Source organism: Manis javanica, chromosome 13 (genome assembly GCF_040802235.1).
Source record: "Manis javanica isolate MJ-LG chromosome 13, MJ_LKY, whole genome shotgun sequence".
Lineage (NCBI taxonomy): Eukaryota > Metazoa > Chordata > Mammalia > Pholidota > Manidae > Manis > Manis javanica.
Window position 1 is genome coordinate 95,921,376 of NC_133168.1, and position 23,252 is coordinate 95,944,627.

General features: G+C 58.4%; 1 protein-coding gene and 1 long non-coding RNA gene across 2 annotated transcripts in view; one reads left to right on the forward strand and one right to left on the reverse strand.

Moving 5' to 3' along the window:
- Positions 1-23,252, reverse strand: part of SH3GL1 (SH3 domain containing GRB2 like 1, endophilin A2) — a 30,029-nt gene that overhangs the window by 3,046 nt on the left and 3,731 nt on the right. The window contains exons 2-6 of the mRNA XM_017650997.3: positions 2,293-2,361; positions 1,981-2,053; positions 991-1,134; positions 430-563; positions 98-256 (exon numbers count right to left, since the gene is read on the reverse strand). Coding sequence (XP_017506486.2) covers positions 98-256; positions 430-563; positions 991-1,134; positions 1,981-2,053; positions 2,293-2,361 — 579 coding nt within the window. The remainder of the gene's footprint in view (positions 1-97; positions 257-429; positions 564-990; positions 1,135-1,980; positions 2,054-2,292; positions 2,362-23,252) is intronic.
- On the forward strand, positions 10,782-16,356 carry LOC140845697 (uncharacterized). The gene is made up of 2 exons (XR_012124530.1): positions 10,782-15,255; positions 15,414-16,356. It is a non-coding gene; the product is annotated as an uncharacterized lncRNA (long non-coding RNA).

Here is a 23,252-nt window from a genome sequence, read left to right on the forward strand (position 1 = left end):
CTCCCTGTGTCCCTCTGCCCTGCACAGGCTGGCCCGCCGCTGGGCCCCTCGTTTCAGAGGCTCCCACGGGGTGCAGGCCAGGCGCAGGCGCACGTACGTCCGTCTCCAGGAGGTTGTGCATGCTGGTCTCGGACACCTCCTTGGACTCCTCGAACTTCTCCATGGCCTGGCGCAGCTCCTCGTCAGGGATCCTGCCCTGCCGCTTCTTCTTGTAGTCGAAGTCCAGGCGGCGGCTCTCCAGCTTCTTCAGGTGGTGCTGTTGGGGGTGTGGGGCCAAGGTCACGCTGTGGCGCTGGGGACCTCGGGGAGGGCGCCGCTCCTGCAGCTCTAACCGATGGGAAACCAGGCCGGGCCGCAGGAGGGCGGAGTGGGCTGGGCAGGGAGGGGCCCGGGGCTGCCCTGGGGCCAGGCGGGCTCCTCGGGGCTCACCTGGATCTCCTTCAGGTCCTTGTCGCACAGGTTCTGGAGGGGGTCGATGAAGTTCTGCTTGACCTCTATGTCCAGGGAGTCCTTCACCTCGGCCAGGCGCCTCATGGACTCCCCTGCGTCCAGCAGCGCATCACCTGCAGATGGGAGGCGGGGGGGAAGCTGTCACGGGAGGCCTTGGCCTAAGGGCTAGACACCCCTGAGTTCTAAACGGCCCCCGTGTCCCATGGCCAAGGACCATGACGGCAGAACTCAGAACGAGACAGGAGCCCCTAAAGTCTGAACTGGAGCCACAGTGGCTGGGAGCTGCTGGTGACGGATGTCAGCAAGCCGCCTTCCCCCATGCTAGAAGAGGGGGACCAGGTTTGCCCTGAACCAGCAGAGGTGCGAGGGCAGGGCTCCCGCAGCTGTGGCACTGTGGCACCTCAGGCGCCCCAGCTGCCCTCGTCCGAGGGCTGGGCAGCACGAAGATGCTTCTGGAGCTCAGGGAGGGAGGTGCCGCCCCGCACACCAGTGCAGGAACGCAGGCCATCCCCACATCACCGTGCCACCCCGCGGCCTCACCAAAGTTGGACTCGCTGCCCAGCTCCTTCCCGTGGCGGATCATGCACTCGCCCAGCAGGCCCTCTGACTGCGGGTAGCCCGGGCTCTTCACCTGCCCTCGGATCTTGGACACGGTGTTGAGCATCGTCAGCTTGGCTCGGGAGGCTGGAAGAGGACGGGCGGGGAGGCTGTGCAGGTGGCCTCCTGAGGCTCCAGGCCTCCACTGCTGGCTGCCACCCTCTGCCCTGGCTGCCATTCTGAGCACTCAGCTCCATGCCTGCTGACAGCCAGGCCCCGAGAAGAACCTCCCAGACAGACTCCCCGTCCTCTGCTCTTGCCAGCCAGCAGCAGCCCTGGCAGCAGGCAGGGGATCGGCCCCCCCAGGGCCTCCTCGTCCTGGAGCACCGCTGAGTGGACCCTCCCCTCTGTGAGCTGGGGAGCAGTGCCTCAGAGAGGCGCCTGTGGGCAGGTACAGGTGTGCAGAGCTACAATGCCCAGATCCCACCCATGTGGGGGGCAGCTGTGTCCTAGCAAGGCCTCGAAGGGACACGGGTGCTTAGCTGCCTGTCCCATGCCTAATGCTTCCTGCTACGATTCGGATGTTCCTCAGGGAAAGGGCCCCACACCTCCTTATCCTAGGAGGCCTCTCCTTGTGCTCAAAGGTGGGCATGTGCCTGGGGCCTAGCAAATGGAATGGGCACCCAACTCAAACTGGTCCAGTGAGCCGGCTGGGGGAAGGCAGTGCTCTTTGCTGGGACAGTTGGCTGGGGGGGGTGATTTAAGGCTCAGGTGCCACAAGGACTGAGAACTGCCTGAGGAAGCGGAAAGGAAATGCATGACCTTGACGGCATCCTTTGGACCCCTGTATCCAGCCCCTCCTGAAATGCCTGCCCAGGGCCCTCAGCTCTGGAGCCCACGCATTCCTTCCCCAAGCTCCAGGACTGGGACACCCCGACTGACACAGAGCCGAGAGGGGTCGGGCAGGCCCCCTGCAGCAGGCTGGCACCCTACCTGGGTTGGGCTGCAGGTACTCGATGGTCCTGGCCAGCACTTCTGTCACAGCCTTGCTGGTGACATCCACCTTCTGTAAAGAGAGGCAGCACATGGGGTTTGGCAACCACTGGGGCACCCTGGCCAGCCTGGCCCCGCTCCCTCAGAGCCCACACAGGAACTGCCCACTGCCCTGGGGGCTGCTGGCCTCCCTGCCTCCTGCTCACTCCTCGGCCTGCCGCCCACCTAGTCCATCCTGACAGGCCTGCTCCTGCCCCAGCTGCCAGGCCTGCGCGCCAGGTGCCAGAGAGGGCACGCTGCCTCCCCGGTTACCTTCTCCATCTCTCTGAAGTCATCGTCAAGCTTGGTCCCTTCGGCCCCTCCGACCTTCTCACTGACCAGCTAGGGGACAGAAAGGGGGACAAGTGTGAGCAAAGGAGGAGGCCCCAGGAACCCTCCCAACCACATCCACTGCAGAAGGAGGTCGAGGGGTCAGGACATCCACAGCAGTTTCTCAGGGATGCTGAACGTGGCAGCGAAGCCCTGGCTCCAAACCCACACACTCCTTCAAACCTGGACAGGGGCGCCTCCTCCTGGAAGCCCTCCCAGGCTGTGCCCACCCCATTGGCCTGCGCTGACGGCTCCAGAGTCCTGGCCAGTGTTCCCACCCCCACAGAGGGTCATTCCCTCATAGCACAGAGGTACGGGGCCCAGACAGGGGGCTGTGGTTTAGCTGTGGGTGTGGTGATGAGGTTCACTAAGGGAATTGTGCACCTCCCTTACTGAATGCCTGCCTCTCCAGGAAGGAATTTCAGGGACCGCTGGGGCCAGCACTTCCCCAAAATTTTTGAGGAGCACCTCTGAGGACAGACAAGTGTGCAATGGAGAGACCTGCACTGCACAGGCCAACTGTCATGTCCCGGAAGTCATCTGTGTGTGCATGTGCATGCACACACATCTGAGTAGCAGTTGCATGTTCACTCTCACGTTGAATCACCTACCCCTGCCGCAGAGCAGCAGAGTGTGACACGTTTAATTTCTGATGTTTGAGCACAGGCTTGCACACACACACACACATGCTCGATTTCCTGATGGCCAGCGGCTGTCATGCCCACCCATCCAGACCCCTCCTGGGCCCTGGGTGGCCGCCAGCCTGCAGGCACAATCTGACCACCGGGCCTGCTGACGGGCCCACCACCTCCTACCCATGCAGTCTCTGGCAAAGGGCGTGGCCCGGCCCCGCTTCTCCTCTGTAGTATGGGGTGACTGTAGCGACACTGCTGTGGGCGCAGGCACAGGCGCCCCAGGCACAGGGAGCACTGGATGTCCACACCTCTGACCACTGTCATGTGTCCTTCCAGGGATGCTGTGCAGAGCTCCACACAGCCTATCAGTCTTTGTCCCCCCACTTACTCCAGGACCAAAAGGGGATGGGGCCGTGTGCCCTGCAGGTCAGCGGTTCTCAACCTGGCTGCACCCCGGGAGTCCAGGAGCAGGCTGGGTGAGAGGTGACGCCAAAGTAGTGGGGGACAGGAAGGAAGCACAGCTGGTGCCAGGCCCGCCCAGTGACTGTCACCCCTAAGCTGCTCAGGCTGTGCCCTGCCAGACACCGTCTGCTAGGGAACCTTGTAGGGGAGGCTGGAGCTGGCCTCCCGGTTCTGCTGATGACTTGATAAGGAAAGACCCCAGTCTTTCCTAGGCATTCATGGGGCGTTCTACTTTATTTCATGGGACAGTTTCACTTCTTTTGATTATGGTAAACCAGGACATTCTCAAATTTGGTGGTTGCCAGAGAGCGAAATGAGTGAGCAGCCTGCCATGGGACACGGCTTTTCTGGCGAACTGAGAGGGGAGCTGAAGCAGTGGTGCTCAAAACCACACCTTCCGGGCCCAGGGCACTGGGGCCGGTGGCCTGTTCCACGCAGGACAGGCGGCTTAGGGCAGAGGTTCTCTCTAGGAGGTGACACATCCTCCAAGGGGAGGCAGTGCAGGCAGACCCTGCAGCCTCTTCTGGGCCTGAGAGTGTCACTTCCCCGCCTCCCGGGGAATCCATGAGTCCCAAGTTCCCAGGACAGCTCCTCAGCCACCGCCACCCAGCCCGGGTCACCTTGCACTTCAGCCCAGGGCGGCTGCACTAGAGATGGTCCAGCCCACCTGGGAGCTCTGAGTCCAAGTTCCCCAGGGGTGGCTGACTGTCCCCGAGTCCCTTCTCTCCAAGACTCACAGTCTTGGAAACAGCACGAATGAATAAAAGGATGACAAGGCAAAAGGAAAAAGTGGGAAAACCAAAGAAGTCACATGCTATAACCGCCGCAACAGAAGGGATGCAGGGCTGAGTGGGGGCTCCCCAGGGGTGTAGGCTCAAAGGGGGCCTGAGAGTTCATGGGGAGAGCTGGGGCCTGCATGGGGGGTCACAGGGAAGCACCTGTGCTGTATAGAGTGGGCTTTGCCAGGGGCTTGGGGCCTCCTGTCGCTGAGCAGCCAGCCCTCATGTAGGGGCTGCAGGGCCCTGTCCATGGGGAAGGCCACAACCCCAACACTTCAGTCCTCAGGATAATGCGCACAGTTTGGACCCAATGAGAGCAGCAGACACCAAAGTGGAACAAACACCTCCACATTCAGAGTCTGCACTTATGTGAAATAAGCTCCCCCCCGCGCTCCCCGACTTGATGCTCACTAAAACCTGATCGTGTCTCCATGCTACAAGAGGAAACTGAGGCACAGGGCTCAGCAGGCTGAGGGTGGTAGCCCACTCCCTTCTACACATCCCAGGAGCAGCCAGGGACCCCACCCCTACCCTGGCTCATGGTGCAGAGGGGCCAGCACAACAGGAGGGTGGCTGTAGCTGCAGAGGTGTACGGAAGCCATGGCCTTGTGGCCCACCTGACTGGGCCAGAGCCCGAATCCCCAGCAGGGGCCCCGTGACAGCAGCCATCATGAAGCCCATGCCTGCGCCTCCTGAGACAAATGAGGGTTTGTTCTCCAAGTGCTGGGAATGTTTCCCAAGATTCTACCCCGGTTTAGGTGCTGGTTATGCCCCCCTGGAGAGGCACTGGGAGGCCTGGGCTGGGCATCACCTGCCAGGTGAGACCCCAGGCTGAGCAGTCAGTGTGGGAGTGGCTGCCACTCAGCCAGACCTGGCATCCGCCAGCAGACGCTGCCTGGATCCCGCCTCTGGAAAGTGCTCAGTGACTGTGTTCCACTGGGGCCTAGAGAGGGTCTCTCCTGGGGGTGGCCAGGGAGCTACCGGTTAATAAGGGTCCACAAGTGGCTTTGAGACCAGCCAGCTGGTGTGAAGGCCATGCCATGCTCAGGCCACCAGGTGAGAGCTGCTGCTTAGTGACATGTCTGGGCACTGGCCTGCCTGCGTCTGTCCTCTTTAACGGCTCTGGCGGGGCTTCGCCGGCCTGCCCCATGGCCCAGCTGCCCCCAGGAGCGTGCTCTTGGGCAAGTGCTAGTGTCGCACCTCCGTCCGCCTGCAGGGCAGCACCTTAGGAGGCCCCTCTGCTGTCTGTCTCTGGGGCTACCACTTCGGGAAATGCTACAAATAGACTCATATCAGATGTCTGGCCTGAGAGGTATTTCCCCCATGTTATTTTTCACCTTTGGGAAGAGAGTGCCTTACCCCCAGCCCAGGCTGCCTCCAGGGCAGGGCAGGGTCCAGGGTCCCCACGTTCAAACAGCAGCTTAGATTACAGAGGTGGGTACTGCCCGTGAGGGTGTAAAGGAGCCCCCAGTCCTGTTTGCTTCCCGGAGTGCCTGACCCACCTGCGGAGCCCCAGCCTGCATCCCACCTAGACTCTGAATGGTCATATTTGTGACAAGCCTACAAGTGAGTGCCGCGGGCAGACGGTGGCCTAGTTCAGGCTCTCCCATTTATTAGAGCTGCGGTGGCCACCACTGTCACTGTGAGCCGGGCGTGGGAAGGGCATGAGCCTGGGATGGACACGGTCTTCACCCCAGAGCACCCACCCGATTGAGCGCAGGTGCTAACCAGCAGGCACCAATCATAAAGGCCAACCTAAGAAGGGGCTATTCTTCACAGACGGGTGTTCTTAGACCTTTGGCCATCTTTGAGCAGAACAAGGAACCTGACACATGGACACAGAATGCACAACGATGCTGCAGCTAAGAGCCGGCTGGGCAGCCACTTGTGGAGGCACAGAAAAGTGTGGCAGGAGAGGCTCCCTCTCCCCGGGCGCGTGGGCAGGGGCTGTGGCAGCACACCCAAGGAGCAGTTCCAGTCTTGCCCAGGGGGCAGGCCAACAGCACGCTGTGGTCACCATCCCATCGGGAAAACTGATCGATATGACACGGAACATAAACGGGCCTATCTGCAGGGCACACGATCTGCTTTGATGAATTAAGAATTTAAGGAAAAAAGAAAAGGAGAGGGAGTAAACTGGCCTGCAGGGGAGATGGGCAGGGCTGTGGGGCCTGGCTGACCTGCCAGGATGGGCGCTGAGTGCCCCTGCCCCGGCATCTGGCTATGCTGTGCTTTGGGTGGCCACCTGCAAGGCTCCAGGACCACCTCACGAGGGAGCCCTCCTGTTCTCTCCTTCCCCAGGGACAGGACCCTGGGGCAGGCTTCCCCTCCTGCCCTGGGCCTGGCTCACTTCTCCCTCCCCGTCAGTCCAGGACAACACTGCCCAGGCCATGCTGTGGAGCCGGCCCCTCCCTCCGCGCCCTCAGTGGCAGGCCAGCCCAGGGCCAGGCACAGAGGGAGGGGCTGCTCTTGGGCACTGGATGCAGAGGCAGAGTGAATGGCCCAGAAAGGGTGTTGGAGACAATGGCCCACACATAAAAAATGGCTCAGGGGGAGAAAGAACCTTGAGGGTCCAGGCCCAGCCACCCTCGGGTCCTGGACCAGTGAGAGGTCCTCCCTCCAGGTGGAGGCGCTGTGACCCATGGTTCTCTGGTGTGAGCACTTCCAGCTAGTTAGCTACCACAGTCAGGAGTGGGGGTCACCAGGCCGGCGCTAGCCGACCGTCACATAGGTGATGAACAACATCCGAAGTGGGCAAGGATGTGGAAGGGGCACCAGGCTGTCCCGGCCTCGAGGAGCGCCCTCTGGCGAGGGAGAGAGGAACGTCAGCCATAACAATATGGAGAAGAATGTGATCAGAGCCACAGGGGAGGTGTAAACACACCCAAACAGGGCAGGATGTGACTCCTGGCTGGATGCACCGCAAAGCCCTGCCAGACAGGCAGAGGGCATTCTGGGTGACGTGTATATGTCCTGTCATAGGTGTCACATCTACTTGATGACAATGCAGAGATCGATGCATCTATTTTACAACAAGGAAACCAAGGGGTGAGAGGTGGAAGAATTTATGGCTGTTGAGCTCTAAGTGGAGGAGCTGGGAGCTGTGCCCAGGTCTGTCAGGCTGGCCAACAGTAGAATGGGGGTGAAGCCCAGGTGGAAGGCCTGGCTGGAAGGGTGCCTCCTGTGTAGAATGCTCGGATGTGGGAGGCCCCAGGAGGGGACTGTGATGATCCTGGGCCGAGGTGAGAAATTCCTGAGCTGGGTAACACAGTGTGGGGAAGGGAGGGAGGGACACAAAGATGGGCACATTGGCCTCCAAATCCCTTCTGGCTCGACTCCCCTCCCCCTGGCCTCCCACCATCTGGAGGGCTGTGTGCAAACACCTCAGAGCAACGCTTCAAGTTTCCATTGCGGAGAGTCCAGGACATGGGCAGAACCCAGGCGGGCCTGCGCGCTGCTGACACACGAAGCTGGTGGCCTTCTAGAGCCTCTCCCCACCCTTGCATGCCTAGGCCCCTGACTCAGAGATGCTGACGCAGACACTGGGTGGCACTCTTTGGCTACCTGGACTCTCTTCCTGGGAAGGCGAGCTGGGTGCGCTTGCGGAGAGGTAACGTGCCCCGGGCACTGCTGCCCCGAAGCCTCCTGCTCTTGGCGTGTGTGTCCCTGCCTGAACACTTCAGGGACCCCCATGGTGCCGGAACCCTGGGGATGATTTCCAAAGCCTGGGCCCTTGTAAGTCACTCAGTTAATGCTTGCTGGAGGGGGCAGTGCCCTGGCTGCCTGCAGCCTGCCTCCCACGTGGCTCCAAGAGCAAAGGCCAGGGGACGTCGGGCCCTGAGGGGCGAGGAAGTGCCACCCAAGTAGAGGCCCCAGGAACACCAGCTGCTCCGGAGTGAACCGCCCTCCCCTGACCAGGACAGACTAGGGTAGAAACTCCTCAACCCCTCAAGCCAGGAAGATGCATCACCAGGAAGACGAGGCTCTGGCAGCCGAGGGAGGAGGGAGGGGCCTCGGCTGCCACAGGCCTTGAGTGAATATTTGGGAGCTGAGGGGTCAGTCACCATCGCCTTGGTTAAACTTCACTGAGGGAAACTAAAGTTTTCCTATGAGACTGACCGTCCTCAGCATACCAGGAATTCTGCAATTTCCCCGGATTTACTGGTACCCCTCATGCACCGGGTATACATTTCCTGTCCTGGTGATTAAAGTGAAATGTTTTCTAAAAAGCAGTTTTGCGACCGGATTGATGGGAATGATCAACCAGGAAAAGGCTTCTGAAGTTACTCTTCACATTTAAAAACCCCAAACTGGGCACCACAACCAAAATCAGGCTGCAAGGGGCAGACAGACCCACAGATATACCCCTGCACGTGGCGTGGCGTGTCATGGGTTTGTCGGGAACCTAGTTTGGGCAGGACAGTGGCTTCTCTTGGCAGAAGCGGCAGTCTCTTGGCTGGGGCTGGTGGCTGATACTGGCTCAGAAGCAGAACCCTCGGGGCCCCTAGTGCACAGGCGTGCCAGCTAGTGGTCTCCCAGCCAGATGGGGCACTGGCTGTCACCCTGGGAAGGAGGGCCAGGAAGGCTGTGGACAGGAGCCTGGCAGGGGGCCTTAGTCAGCCTGGCCTCTCACAGCCTAAACCCCTGTGGTTCTCTGCCATGTGCAGGGCTGGCCTTTCCACCATGTCTCAGGCTGGCTCGGGCCTCTGCCCCCCTGCACAAACCCATCTCAGGACTGCTTGGCTCCCAGCTCCTTGAGCTTGAGAACGGGACTCCCAGGGTGGCATGGGGGAGAAATGCTTTGCTGTCTGGGAGGCAGCGTGTTGCACGCCCCGTGAATTTCCAGCAGCTGCTCCCCTCCCCAGCACACTACAGTGACAGGGGAAATCCTGACACAGGAAAAACCCTCTCAGTGTCACCTGTCTGGCTGAATCCGAGCCTGAGCTGGACACAGCACGGGGCAAAGCAGGAACCAGCCTGTGGGAAGAACTGCCTTGGAAGGAAGTGGTGAGGCAGGCGAGGGACAATCACTCAGTGACTGTCGTGGAGGGGAGGGAGGGGAGGGAGGGGGGATGAAGAGGCAGAGGACAAAGCTCCATGTGCTGCTGTCCTCAGCAGAGCAGAGGTGCAGCTGACAACCCCCGGCGCGAGGCTCCTCCAGGCAGACCTCTGTGAGTGCCTGGCCCACCCTCCCACTGTGTCACACTGTTCTCCTGATCAGGCCTCCGACTGTGCCCCAGGCTTTGAACACCCCAGAATCCATCACGAGGAGCCCTCCTCCTGCCTGCACAGGATGCGCCCTGCCCCGGCTCACTCTTCTTCCTTCCCAGAACCCCCGGCTGGTCTCCCCTTCCCAGGCCTGGCCGGTCTCCCGTCTGGAACCATCTGAGAGTCAGGACCTCCGGCCCTCTCCAGACACACCTGCCCTGACTTGGCATCACAGTGCCCCCTCCCCGGGGCTGCTCCCCATCCTCCCCTGCCTGTCAGTTCCGCTCCGGCCTAATTCCCGCTGTAGTGTGGAGGCCTCAGCTTCAGCGTGACTTCCTGTGGGTCCCCCACGTCTTTCGGAGTGCTCTGGCATTCTAATTCTGCATGCCGTGCATCCTACATTTGTTCCCTGAGGCCAAACACAAGTTCCCGGGTGCGGGTGGGACCCCGTGTGTCTTGCTTTCTACGCCGCCCCTCAGCACATGATATGGGCTTGATGGATATCATGTGACCTAATGCTCTATACCCAGGTCACTCTGAAGGGCTTACTCTTGCTGGCCCGTCCTCCCCACAAACGGTGAGCTTGTGGACTGGGTCTACGTCAGATGTTGCCCACGCTCCAGCCTCTGCCTTCTGGGGTGCCCTTTCCTCTCCTACCAGCGGAGCTACACAGCTCAGGTGCATGGGTGTGGGAGGACCTGCAGGTGGGGAGATCTGGGACTGGGAGGCCACAGAGGCACAGCGAGAGGCTGGACAGACAGGGCAGTTGCAAAATGCCATTTCCTGCTGCTCCAGCCCCAGCTTCAGCAAGACATGAAGAGAGCCTCAGCCCTGTTAGAGGAAAATGCCTCCCTCCCTCCGAGGTGACTCAGCAGTCCTCAGAACTGGGGTGACAAGGAACTCATACCCCGCCTGGCCGGAGCTCCATGTGGACGGTGGCAGGGAAGGCAGCCTATGTGCGGCCCGGGTGGCCAGCCTGGCCACGGGCAGGGTTCCCCTCACAGCTGCCTGGCCAGCAGCCAGAGGCCTGAGCACCACCCAGATGTGCTGTGGGGGTCGGGGGGCAGTGGCTCAGGGTCAGGGCACCAGGCCACTAGTCCCTGCTCCTCCGGGGACCCTCCCAATTTATTTGTCTATGAAACCGGAGTGCTGGCCTGGGTTCAACTCTGACGACTGGCAGTCCTGGGATTTCCACCAAGAGACCAGTTTCCCCAAAAGGAAGCAGATGCACTTAGTAAAACTGCTCCCCACTTTCATTCATGGTTACCCAGTTCCCTGGTCAATGTCACAGAGACTGGAGGAGGAAGTGGGCGCTGCTGGGTGCTAGGGAAAGCTAGCTTCTACATGAAGCACTTACGGCTTCCAGCTTTTAATGTTTCTGTGAAACTTTAGAGACATCGGTATTTCCATGAAATGGTAATCAGTATTTCCATGAATGTTTCCATGAAACATTAGAGACAAACAGCAGAGGCATTATTTTCCCGGGACCTACTGCCTCAATGGCCTTTTTGCCATCCCTGAAACCCCAAGAGGAAGGGATAGAGCCATCCAGAACCTCCAGCCCACCTGACCCGGCCCCCAGAGGCAGGCAGTCAGGGGACCAGAGAGACAGTGGGGGATGCCCATGCAGGACTACACGGTGCTGACGTGCTGGCCTGGAGGCGGAGGACCGGCATTTGAGGCCGGCCAGCTCCGCCTTCTGAAGCTCTGTGCTCTCACACAATAGCCAGTGACACGAGGTTGACACAAGGCTGACGCCCCTGCAGTATTACAGAGCTTCCTGCCGATCCCAAAGGCGCGCGGACCAGGAGCTGCTCGGGGGGCCCCAGTCTCACTCATGCAGACCCCTGCAGCAGCTCGATGCCTTTCTCACAGGAAGAGGCAGGCCCTCCGCCTGGCCCTGGCTGACTATGGCTGACTATGGCTCTGCCCAGACACAACCTGAGAAACAGAGGCAGCAGACCAGGGTCCCGGCTCAGGCTGGAAGCCCACCCTGCCTCCTTTAGGGGGAGGTGGAGGAAGTGAGGCCTGCTGACCTGGGGACTCTACCAGGCCTGACCCCGGGCTGCTCTGAGTGACACCACCAGCAAGCGAGAGCCCAGGGACTGCTGAGGCTCGTCTCCAGTAACGAACAGAGACCGGAATCCTCGCCAGAGCTGGAATGCCTAGGTATATATACAAAGGCCTCATGAGCTTTCATTTCTCAGCTTGGGGCAGGTGGGACGGCTGCATGTCACACTACTGAGGAAGTCTACTTCAGATGAAACTTACAAAAAGGAACACCCAACCCACAAACAAATGAGGCGAAAAATCAGTCCTGCTTGGCGGGGCAGTGTCAGCTCTGTACCACCAGCACCACCAACCATGTGCCGGGCGGGCTTCACGTCAATCTGTTACACATACAGCAGAAGTGATAAGGCACTTCTGCGGACTCACCTTTTATCAATGACAGAGCTGACACGGAGTAAGGAGCCCTTCAGAGGGTGGGAAACGGAGCTTGGAGAGCCTATGAAACACGGGAACCCCCTGTTTCAGACACTGTGACAGTAACCTACTGACCACACAGGAGGCTGGAGGCACCCGGGCACAGTGCTCAGTGAGGGGCCTTGTGCATCCTTGCCACGACAGGCTGAGGTGACCGACCAATCCAAAGGCCCAGAATCCCTGCCTCCTGGAACACAGATGCCATCTCCCCCATCTCTAAGACCCCTTCCTAAGTAATGAGAAGCCATTACCTCCAGGAAGTCCTCCTGATGCTCCATTGCCCACCTCCTTACCCAGGCAGGAGTGACCTGGCCTCTGGCCACCTGTCCCGCCACACTACTGGCCCCTGCCTCCTTCAGACCTCCTCTTGGACCAGGCTTGCCTGGGCTGTGTCTTCTGTTCTGAGAAAGCACCCAGCTCAGTCCCACTGGTGTATTGGCCCTCCTCTCACCGGATGGTGGACGTTAAGTGAGCGACCCATCCCTGCTGTGTCCACACTCAGAACAGCGTCTGAGATGCAGAAAAGCACTTAGCCGAGATGACCTTGTGGGGTCTGCCCCCATCCCACCACCCCCTGGTGGCTAAGCTACTGGAGGGTGGGCTTTGGGGGCCAGTGAGATGACAGCACCCCTGGAGCCTCATCTTTCCTTTCTGTCGCTCACTGTACAAAGCTCAAGTCAGGCTGGAAGTCAGGCTGGTGCCCTGACCAGAGGCTGCCAGCCCCCGGCCCTGCTCTCCGCCTGAGGTCTGCCTGCTGCCGGCTCCCTCACAGACAGCGAAAAAGGGTCAAGAAGTGTGCAAAGAAAACAATCTGAGCAAGCTGGGCCCAGGCTGGAACATGTCCAGAGGATCCATACCTGGAGTGGGCTGGCTTCTTATCAACAGGAACCCCATGAAAGTGCTGGGTCTGTGGTTTGGGAAGACAGGGCACGGGAAAGGAAGGCTGACAGGCAAATGGCCTCTGAAAGCCAAACAATAGCCCGGATGGAGCCAGAGAGGCTGGGACACACACTCAGGTTCTCCACAGACCCCCAGGGGCAGCGCATGGACTCGGAGCTCCTCCGAGATGGCTCTAGGCAGAAGCTCTGAGGGGGTGTGGAATGTACCCTCACCTGGCTCCGCTGCATGCCTGTCACACCAGGGTTGGGACAACTCAGCTGACAGGTGACTCACAGCCACGGTGGCCCAGTCATCGAGACCAGTCTCATCAGGAGTGGCTCCCAAAAGTCCCTGGATAGGTCACAATGCTAGGACCACGCAGGGGAACACCAGTGAGAAGTGGCCTGCTCTCAGCACAGCCCGCCAACTGCCACTGAGGGTCAGTGACAGGCACCAGGAGCTGGGGCCATGTGTTTAGACGCTGGTGCTGTCACCTTACCTGGCCACTCTGCCATCTGTGCCCCACCATAGCTGTCCAGGGGTACCTGTCCTTCTAAATGGCAAAGCCGGTCTTAGGAACCCGGAGCTGGGGGAAATCTCAGGACCCCTGCCAACCGCCTCAGCACAGATGAAGAGCCAACAGGGCCGAGGGGGACGGGGCAGCCAGGGCCGGGGGGGCATTCCCGGTGGTTGCCAGGGCAGGCCACTTCTGCGCCCCCGGCTGCCACCCACCCGCCACACAGCAGCAGGCCCGGCCTTTCTCAGCACAGGAGTTTGGGCCCTGCATACTCACGGCTCCTGCCCCACTGTGGGTGAGCACCCCAGGCTGCAAGCTTCCCAGGGCCCCGCCTCGGGCTGCGGACGGGCCCTTCCTCCCCACCTCACCCCACCCCAGTGCACCCCCTCTCGGACACCAACCCCCTAGCGGCAGTGTCCACTGCCACGGTGGGCTTAGGAGAGCCGCATGGGGCCTGGTACCCAGGAGGTACTCAAGCAACCGGTATTTGTGGAGATGACAGACAGCCACCTTTTCAGTGTGTGGACCCCACCCCTCAGGAGCTCCTCACCCAACGGCCTGCCTGTAAGGTCTGAGGCAGAGCAGGGGCCCTGAGGGGGTGAGGGGAGCCTGGGTCTGGCTCTGTCTGCCTGGCTGTGGCTTTACACAAGGATGAGGGCCCTCCTGAGCCTAAGGCTCCTCAACTGGAAAACGGCTGCTGTGCTGTGGGGCTGGCTGTGAATGTGCTTGAAAAGCCACAAACTGCCCTACAGATCTGAGCGCGCTGTGCCCCCCATGCGCAGGAAGCTCCAGGCAGGTCCATGGCTTGGGTGAGGTTCAGAAGTGGGATGTGCCGAGGGGCCTAGATGACAGGGACAGTAGGAATGCCAGTGTTTCTGGAGGGAAAGGCTTCACACAGACCCTTCTTGTAGAGGGATCGCTGTCCGCACACCTGTGACTGTGCCGAGGGGCCTAGATGACAGGGACGGTAGGAATGCCAGTGTTTCTGGAGAGAACGGCTTTACGCAGACCCTTCTTGTAGAGGGATCGCTGTCGACACACCTGTGACCACATATACCATGGCAGGCTGGTCTGCTAGCTCTTCTGTGGTACCAAAAGCTCCTAGGGGACAGTCATGGGATGGAATCAAACTCCAGAAAGCTCAGGGCACCTCGTATATTTGCTGATGGACGGCCATGATACACAATTCTGAAGCTCTATTTGGAGGGAAGGGAGGGAATGAAGCACCAAGAGATAATTCAGATTCAGCCTGAAGGAAGATGGTGGACAGGTTCTATCGAGAGCAGTGCCTGGCACACAGCTGCTTCCACATCACACCCAGGTTACTGCCAATCTCTGGGCCACCTCCCCTCTTCCTGCGTTTACCAGCAACCTACCTGGCCTGATAAGCCGACCCTGAACACCCCAAGTGAATTTCTGCTCCTCATCCTGGCTAACGTGGTCCCTGCCGATGGATAGCTCACCCTCTGTCTGTCTTGTGTGTGACATTCTCTCCATCCTTTCAGACCACGTCACTTCCAGGAAGCTGCGTGTACACTCTGTGTGTGCAACGGACTTTACCCAAGATGGGTGGTGGTGGATGGGCGGTAGGGGGTTCCTGCTGTATTTGTAAGATGGCTGTGAAATGCTGGTCCAAGGTGCTCCCCAGGGCTGCCTTTTTTATTTTATTTTTTTCAGGAGAAAAGCAACGCTGCCATCCCAGCCTGGCTGGGTTCCTCCCACGCTGCCATCCAAGACCTGGCTGGGTCTTGCTTCTGTTGTCACCATGTGACGCAGGTCTGGCTTTGCCACCTCCCAAGCCAGGAGCCCTAATAATGTTAGAATCCCTCTCCACCCAGCACTGATGGACTAGCAGCCAGGGCCTCCTCCCAGCGTCCCAGGCAGCTTCCGCTCCCCTGGAAAGACAGACCCCGCAGACGGTGTTGCGGCTGCTGGAAGAGGGGTAAGAGCACAACAGAGCAGTCCAGTGACCCAGGGGACCCTGCCAGCTGCCTGCCTGGGAAACCCGGCACCCTCCTTTCCTTTCTCCTTCCATGTCCAAATGCAGAGCCAGTGTCCAGGGACATCTCCTTGTGAACCACCCCTGGTTTCTCCCCACAGGGCGCTGGTCACAGGATCCCGTGTTACAGGATCAGCCCTGTTTCAGTCACGTAGCCACTACGTGCGGCTTTCCTGCCCTGAGCTGATCTGCCCTGTTGGGATGGGCCTGAACATGTGAGGGCAGGGTCAGAGGGCCAGTTTCCCCCTTTTGAGAAGACTGCCCTCATCTGTTCAATAAATATTTATTATTTATATGCACCAGGTATAGAAGAAAAATAGATGAATAATGTAAGCACCTAAGAAAATAACAGCAGAAGGACTATGGTGAGGGGCCTATAGGGAGAAGCAGGTCCTCCTTGTCAGGGGGGAACCAGGGAGGTCACAGGGGAGATGACCCCGCGCTTGACCTTGAAGGAGGAGTTGCATTCGGCCACAAGAAGGAGAAAGGGACATGATGTGAGGAGAGGCAGAGCTGGACATGGGCCTCCGCAAAGAGCAGAGGAGGTGAGAGTGCTGGCCAGAGACACGTGACACTGATGGGTCCCTCTGAAGATGGGTGGGGTCCTGAGTGACGGGTATCTGGCGTGGGACTCCAGTCTCTGCGATGGGAAGAAACGTGCCATCAGACTTGAGAGCTGCTGCCCTTCCTCCACTGGTCGGCAGGACTTGACTCAGGGTGAGATAGCTGTTTCCTGGGTGGTGGCACCCTGACGTTCAGATTGGCAATAGTGTTTTTTGCATAAAACCTGAACACAGAGCTGGCTCTCAGACCCACAGGGTGGTGGGACCGGGAAGCTGAGAGTGACTTCTGCAGAGCCTCAGCTCTCCACAGGGCCCTGTGGCTGAGGATGGCAGGGGCCCTGCTCTTTGCACAGTGACCCGTAAGCCAACCTAGCCAACTGAATGGGCCCTATTTTCTTGATGACTTCAGCCATTAGTTGGAGGCAAGAGCTAAGAGAAGATAAAACACACATGCAGCTGGGTGCCTGGGCACCCCCATAAAGACTGAGCTGGACACCTTTACCAGGATGAGGTTTTAGGGCAGTATGGACGGGCATGTTCCTCTGGCCGCTGTAATAAATCACCACAAACTCGCTGACTTACAACACACAAGCTTTCTAAAACAGCACAAACATTGGACAACACACAGGTCCTAAAGGGGACAAAAGTCTGACACGGCTCTCAGCGGGCTAAGACCCCAGTGTTGGCAGAGCTGCATTCCTTCTAGAAGCTCTGGGCTTTCCGCCCTTTCCAGCTTCTAGGGCAGCCACGTTCCTGGGCTGTGGCCCCATCCTCCATCTTCACAGGCAGGCCTATCACACTGCTTTCTCTCTCTTCGACTTTCGCATCCCTCTCTCCCCAGCAGGGATAGGGCTGTGTTTCTAAGGGCCCAGTGGGTAAACCAGGATGATCTCTGCATGTCCAGGTCCTATTCTTAATCCCATCAGCAAAGTCCCTTTTGCCCAGTAAGGTAGCATACTCCAGGTTCCGTGGGTTAGGTGGGGACATCCTTGGGGTGGGGAGATGCTGACTGCCACACAACTACTTCTACTCTCACTATTCACAGCCGCTCTGTTCCATGACACCCTGTGCACGCTGAACTGCTGAATCTTGAACCTCTGCTCCTGGGATATAATGGGGTTAGGTTCCTGCCAGCCTCAGGCCAAAATCAATCAAGACAAAACATGTGTTAAATGTGTTTCTGTTCAAAGACACCTTATGTAATATACACAGTTGACTCAACCCTGAACTCATGGCCAGCAGCGTAACTCGTGCCTCAACGAAGCTCATCCTACCCACGTATTTTCTTCACAAGGACCATTACAGCCTTCCTGCGGTTAGGAGCACTGGCCAGCACCCCAGCTCTATGCTCATTGTCATGTCAAACAGCAAAACCACCCACAAAAACACAGAAATGCAAAACATGGCACTAAACACTATGGAGAGGACACGGGTCTACATAGTCTGAGCTGAAACAGGAAGGCAGTGTCGCTCGATTCCACCTCAGCTGGGAAGGAGCACGGGAGACTCGAAATGTTTTTGCCACCCTGCTTGTGTCTGCAAAAACCTGCAAAGCACCCCAAGTACTGCTTGGGGGGTTACAAATACATTTTAGCGAGGAGGTGAAACGTAAATACAGAATATGTGAACGATGAGGGCCAACTGTCCGTACCGGCCAGAGTGGCCCTTCGGGGCAACAAAGCTAGATGCCAGGCGCTTTCTGGGGTCTCCGTCTCACGGCGAGACAGGCTCTCGATGGACTGACAGGCTGGCGGGGAGGCTAACTTTGAGGAGGGAGGACGGGGTTCTGGGTGCTGGCAGCGGCTGTGGGCTTCCCGCGGTCAGTCAGTGGCTCGTGCTCCCTCTGGACCCTGCCGAGCTAACCCTGTACGGGGGGAGCCTGTGCCCCAGCCGCCCCGCTTCCTGGCTGAGAACAGGCAGTCTAGCAGAGCACGCCGAAACAGCGCCCTTTATGAGTGCTCACAGGACTCCGCCGGCTTGGAGCCTGAAACTTTAGGTCGCACTAACTGAACAGGTTGTCTTTTTCCAGGCTGGTACTGCTGAAAACCTATATGGCTACATTAAACAAGGTACAAGTCTAGAGAATCTCTCAGACATGCACCAAGGGACACTACAAGAATGCTCACTGCCACACTGTTTGAAGAAGCAAAAATGTGGACATATCCTAAATGCCCCCTGGCAGGGGGTAGAGAAGTGCACTGCGGCACACCACACAAAGGAAAGCTTTATACCCATGGAGTTGAACCAGAGCCGCACCTGTTGGCGTGAACAAAATGCACAAGTAGGACTAAGCAAAAAGGGCAGGTTACACACAAACAAACAAGCGACACTGTTTATGTGGAGTGTAAGCTTACCAAACAATACTCGTGTTTTTAGGGATAGGTCATGGGCAGTAAACGTGTGAGGAGGGCCTTTGACAGTAATTGTACCGCTTGTGTTTCATTAAGCTCTGGCAGCGCTGCCCAATGGCTGGTCACTTGTCATAGCTCCACGTCTGGAACACTTTAAAATACAAACTCAACCAGGTTCCTGAAAGGGGTGTGCCCCTTTATGACGCGTGGGCACTGACTGACTCGAGGGCCTGGTGGACGCACCGGGAACTAAGTGGAAACTCTTTCTGGAAGGAGGTCGGCTCTTCTCCAGGCTCTGGTGGGGAGCTGGGCGCATGCACATTGGAGGCAGGCTGGGGAAACGTCCTTCTCCCAGCTCTCCTGACCAAGCACATGCCTCCCGGGTCCCAGACGAGCCCCGCCTCAGCAGCTTCCCACTGGAGACCCCTAAACCAGCCAGTCCTGAGGCAGCAAGGGACTCTCCGGAACAGAGGGGCCTGCTGATGCCTGCTGCCCACCCCGTGGCTGTGCTCCGAGGCCAGGCAGGGAGCCTGGAGAGAACGCTCGGTGCCCTTGCGTCGGAGAGGGAATAAGGACCGCGGTGAGGAACCTCCCAGACTGCCCGGGAGGAGCACCTCACGCTGCTCCTCTGTGAAGCATGCGTGCCACAGCCGGGGAGAAAGATGGCCCAGACTTCCCTGCCAACCTCTGTGGGGCATCACATACCATGTGACCAGACGCCCACACAGCAGCTGTGGGGAGCTGCAGCAGCTCCCAGATTCCTCAAGGATGGGTGAAATGCTGACTTGAGCAGGGCAGCAAGAAGCAAGAGGCTGACTGGTAGCAAGGGTGCTCAGCCTCCAGGGAAGCACAGGAGAATCCCAGGCCAGCGGGTTAGAGGATGGAGAAACCCCGCCCCTGGCCCCTGGCTGCCCTCTTCTGAACCACAAAGGCCGGCCTTGAAGGGCCGGGGCTGCCTGCCTGCTGCCTTCAGACAATCATGGCTCTGAGGAGCTGGGGGCTGTCGGGCTGATGGACGCCTGCCTGTCCGCCCCAGCAACCCGGGGCCTCATCCTGGGAGGCGGGTGGCAGAGGACGAGGAGGGGCCACGGGTCCATGGGGGCAAAAAAGGGCAGGAAGTTTGCAGTTTCCTTCCTGAAGGGCTTCCTAAGAAGAGGAGCCACCACTCACTCCTGAGCTGAGGCCCAGATGACAGCACAACAATCAATGTTCACCTGCTCCACTTGGGAGAAAGTAGACTGGACTGAGGGAGACGTGAGAAAGACCTGTGAATTACCAGCCCAGGAGACGTCTGAGGCTCCTAAGAACACTGCCCAAACTATGCCACTTGCTTCATGCCAACCCTGAGCCAAAGGACCAATCTCTGAGTGTTGATTTCTTATTTTTAAACCAGTCAGACCTGTTCCTGACTGAGAACTTGTCAGCCATCCTGATTCCCTGGGGTTCCACGGGGCCTGAGCAGGAACCACCCCTAGGGGCCCTGCAGGAGGCCCCATCACCAGAGAGCCCCACTCCCACTTTGAGAAGGAGCCCATCATTCCCAAGACTTGGTCAGCAGCCATGACCTGGGGGACCCAGGCCTGTCACAAGCCACCAGGCAGCCCGGCTCTCTCAGGAGCCTGCATCTGATAGAAAAGCACATTTGAGGCTAGTGGCATGCAGGTGGGCCATGGGCCACCACTGGGCCAGGTGTTCAGAGGACAGAGGATTCCCGTGGGTGGTCACGGGAGGTGGCAAAGATAGCCACACACAGGGCTTTAAAGGGTAACCAGGAGGTGGGCAGAGAGACCTGGGCAGGGGCAAGGAAGGCGAAGGGAACACTGACCAAATCGCAGGAGGTGGGAAGGTAGGGCCACCGGGCAGGCTGAGTGGACCAGCCAGATGGCAGTGTGCTAAAGGGGAGGGATGGGATTCAAAGCTGGAACCAGAGGGGCGCTCCGGAAGGTCCAGGAGCAGGTCGGGCCGCTTCCTCTGGGTGTGCTTACGCCGCGGCTCCCGCTTCTGTGCCCTCCAGCCTGTTACGCAGCCCTCTGCTCACTTGGGTGTAGGGGCAAACGTCCTTCCATCCCTCCCGAATTTACTGAGCTCCTGGGTCAGTCCAGGGGCCAGGCTCACCTGAGCATACAGGACTGTACAGCCCTGCTGCAGCTGCCTGAGTACATCTCGGCCCTCATCTGGGAAGTGTCGTGCAAGTGTCTGTGTACCAGGGGCGGGGGGCCAAGGGCTTGGGGGGTGGGGAGGGCACAGGGCGGGAGGAGGGTGACCATCAGCCAGCCAAGGACAGGAAGGGCTGCTGCAGGGGAGAAGCCCTGCCGTCCCCTCTGACACCTGGGGCATCTCACACAGTTCCCCAGGGCTTGACGGCATCGCCTAGGACCGCGAGCCCTGCCAACACTATGGTGACTGTGCTGGGCTGGCTGCCTCGCGGCCCTGGCGCCAGGCCAGCTGGAGGGGTTTAATGCCCAGGTGTGAAACCCGAGTGGCCAGACAGGAGTCCTTTCCGACACGGGCCACAGCCTGATGCTGAATCAGGTCCTTCGGAGGAAATCACCATGTGTTTTCCTGCTGTGGTTGGGAGCCTCTGAGCGACCCGATGCTTGGGGCCCAGTCAGCAAGTTTTTCTAGGAGCTGAGCGGAAAAGGAAGATGAGGCTGTCCTCGGGGATCCTGCGTTCCTGGAGCCCTGGTTACTGCTTAACAGGAAACGAGCACAAATGGACCCAAACTGCAGTGCTCAGGAGAAGTGGCTGCCAAAGCCAGCCCTGTGCAAGGCGAGGGGGTGGGGGGCTAGGGGGAGCAGCGAGGCGAGAGAGGGGGAGAGGCCAGCTGCCATCACAGGCTGACACATTCTTCCATCCAGCTTTCCAGGGACAGCTTTGAAAAAGAACCAGAGAAGACAGCAGCTAACACTTCACAAGGCACATTAAAAAGCCATTAGGGGTTGAGCACAGGCGTAAAGACGCCTCAATGGTCCTAATGCCCTGGGGCAACTAAGGCAACTAAGGCCGGTGGCCTCAAAGCTTCTGCATCCAAGCCTCCTTAAAGCTTACAAACCTCACCCCAGGTGGAAACAGAAACAGAAGACAATTTGACTTGCCTCCTGCAGCCACCACCAGCTGTGGTGCCAGAAGTGCAGTTGCCTCTGAAATACTGTGGAGGAAGTTGGCTGCACACCCCAAATTAAAAACGAAGTTTCCCCAGATTGGATCAGTTTCAAAAGATTGGTAACAACCGAAGAGGAGGAGAAGGGCTGAGAGAGGGGCCACAGCAGAACTCAATGGCCAGTGTCCCTGGATAAAGCGGTGAGGGACACACGTGCCAGGGGCAAATGGCAGGCCTGAACCAGCCTGGTCATAACCTGTAAGTTTTTCTACTGAGGAAAAAAGGGAACAGATGCATACAGACAGAATAAAGGACAAGCCAGGGAGGTCAGACCCCTGTTCAGATGTCGGGTCCAAGAAAGCAAGGCTGGGGGCCGGGGAGGTGGGCTGGTAAACTGCTGTTTTCCCAGTTCACCGACCAGGCCTTTCATAGTTCTGGGGTCTCAGAAATGGGACAGCCCTCAGTTCCTGAAAGTGAACCAGGAACTGCTGTGGAAACTAACCCCTGTCACAGGCTGGCACTAAGTGGCACACAGAACATAACCAAACATCCTATGGCTTGGCCTTAAACATGCCCAGATAAGCAGGGAGCGGAGCTCCGTGACGCTCTAGCTGGTCATAATAAACACAGGGCTCTGAGTCAGAGGTGAACTTTCCACCTAACGTGTGGCAGTCATGGGGAGCAGGATCGGAATATGAGGGCTCCTTGGTTTGTTAATAACAGGAATATGCAGCAAACTGCTTGATTCAAGTGCCTCTGGGATTGCCAACAGCAGGTCCTGAGAGGGAGATCAGGTTAACCTGGTTTTAAAGACAGGCCTGGGGAGTGGTGGGGCTTGAGGAGGCCCCAGATTCCTTTTGGGGAAGGCCCACCTCAAGCTTCTGCAGCTCATAGCCCAGCCTAGACTCCCAGCTAGTTACCCCACCCAGCAAGCGGATGACCCAAAGCCAAGTGGGGAGAGCAGCCTGGCCTGCCTGCTGATGGAGCAGCATGAGAGAACATCTCCCAGGACAAGTCAGCAAAGCGCCTTCCTGTAAGGGCGGGCTTAACCCAGCTCCCATCAGACACGGACACTGGAATGGCCAAAGTCATTCCGAGTCTGCGGCCCTGAGGTCTTCCGGAGGTTAGCCTGCAGCTGCTCAGCTTAAAGGCCTGGGGTGGGGACCCCGCTCCCCAGACCTTGCCCCTCACCTATTGTCCCCAGAGTGTGGGTTCCACACTTTTATTCTTGCAGAAACAAAGGGGTTACAAGCTTCAGATTTTTGTGTCTTAAGATCATTCCATGTTTATTACTTAACAGGCCAAGCACTTTGCTAGGAAATGAAAAGCATAATTCCATAAAATGAGGCTTAAAAAAATGTGTCAGAGCAAGTAGTATCTGGGATGTTCTAAACACCAGCCACACCCCTTGATACTGCTCACTCTACCAGTTGGGGGCCTGGGTACCCCAGCCCTCCCTGCACCCATGCCTCTCACAGGAAGTTACATCTCTCCTCCTCGGCATAGACCTGCGCTCTAGTGAGTACCAACAAACTTCCAAGCCATGGAATAAGTCTGTGAATTTTAGTCCTAGCTCAGATGGATCCAGTGCTTCAATTCAAACCCTCTCCCTTTCAAGCATTATAAAAAAAAAAAAAAAAAAAATCAGGCCAACATTCCAGGCAGCTGCCAAGCTCCATCCTTAGCTACACTCTCAAATCTCCACCCGGCCCGGCCACAAGATTTATCAGGAAACCAGTTAGCGCTTCAGGTCTGGAAATGGATGTCCCACTGCCGTGAGAGGTGAACTTTAGCCTGGAGCTCGCTGGTGGGGCTCCTTTCCCCTGCTCAGCTCCCCAGAAATACTCATATAAAAGTGTCTCCCCCAATTCCAGAGGTGCCTCAGTACCAGATGGTTAAGGGGGAGTGGGCACTACACAGGGAGG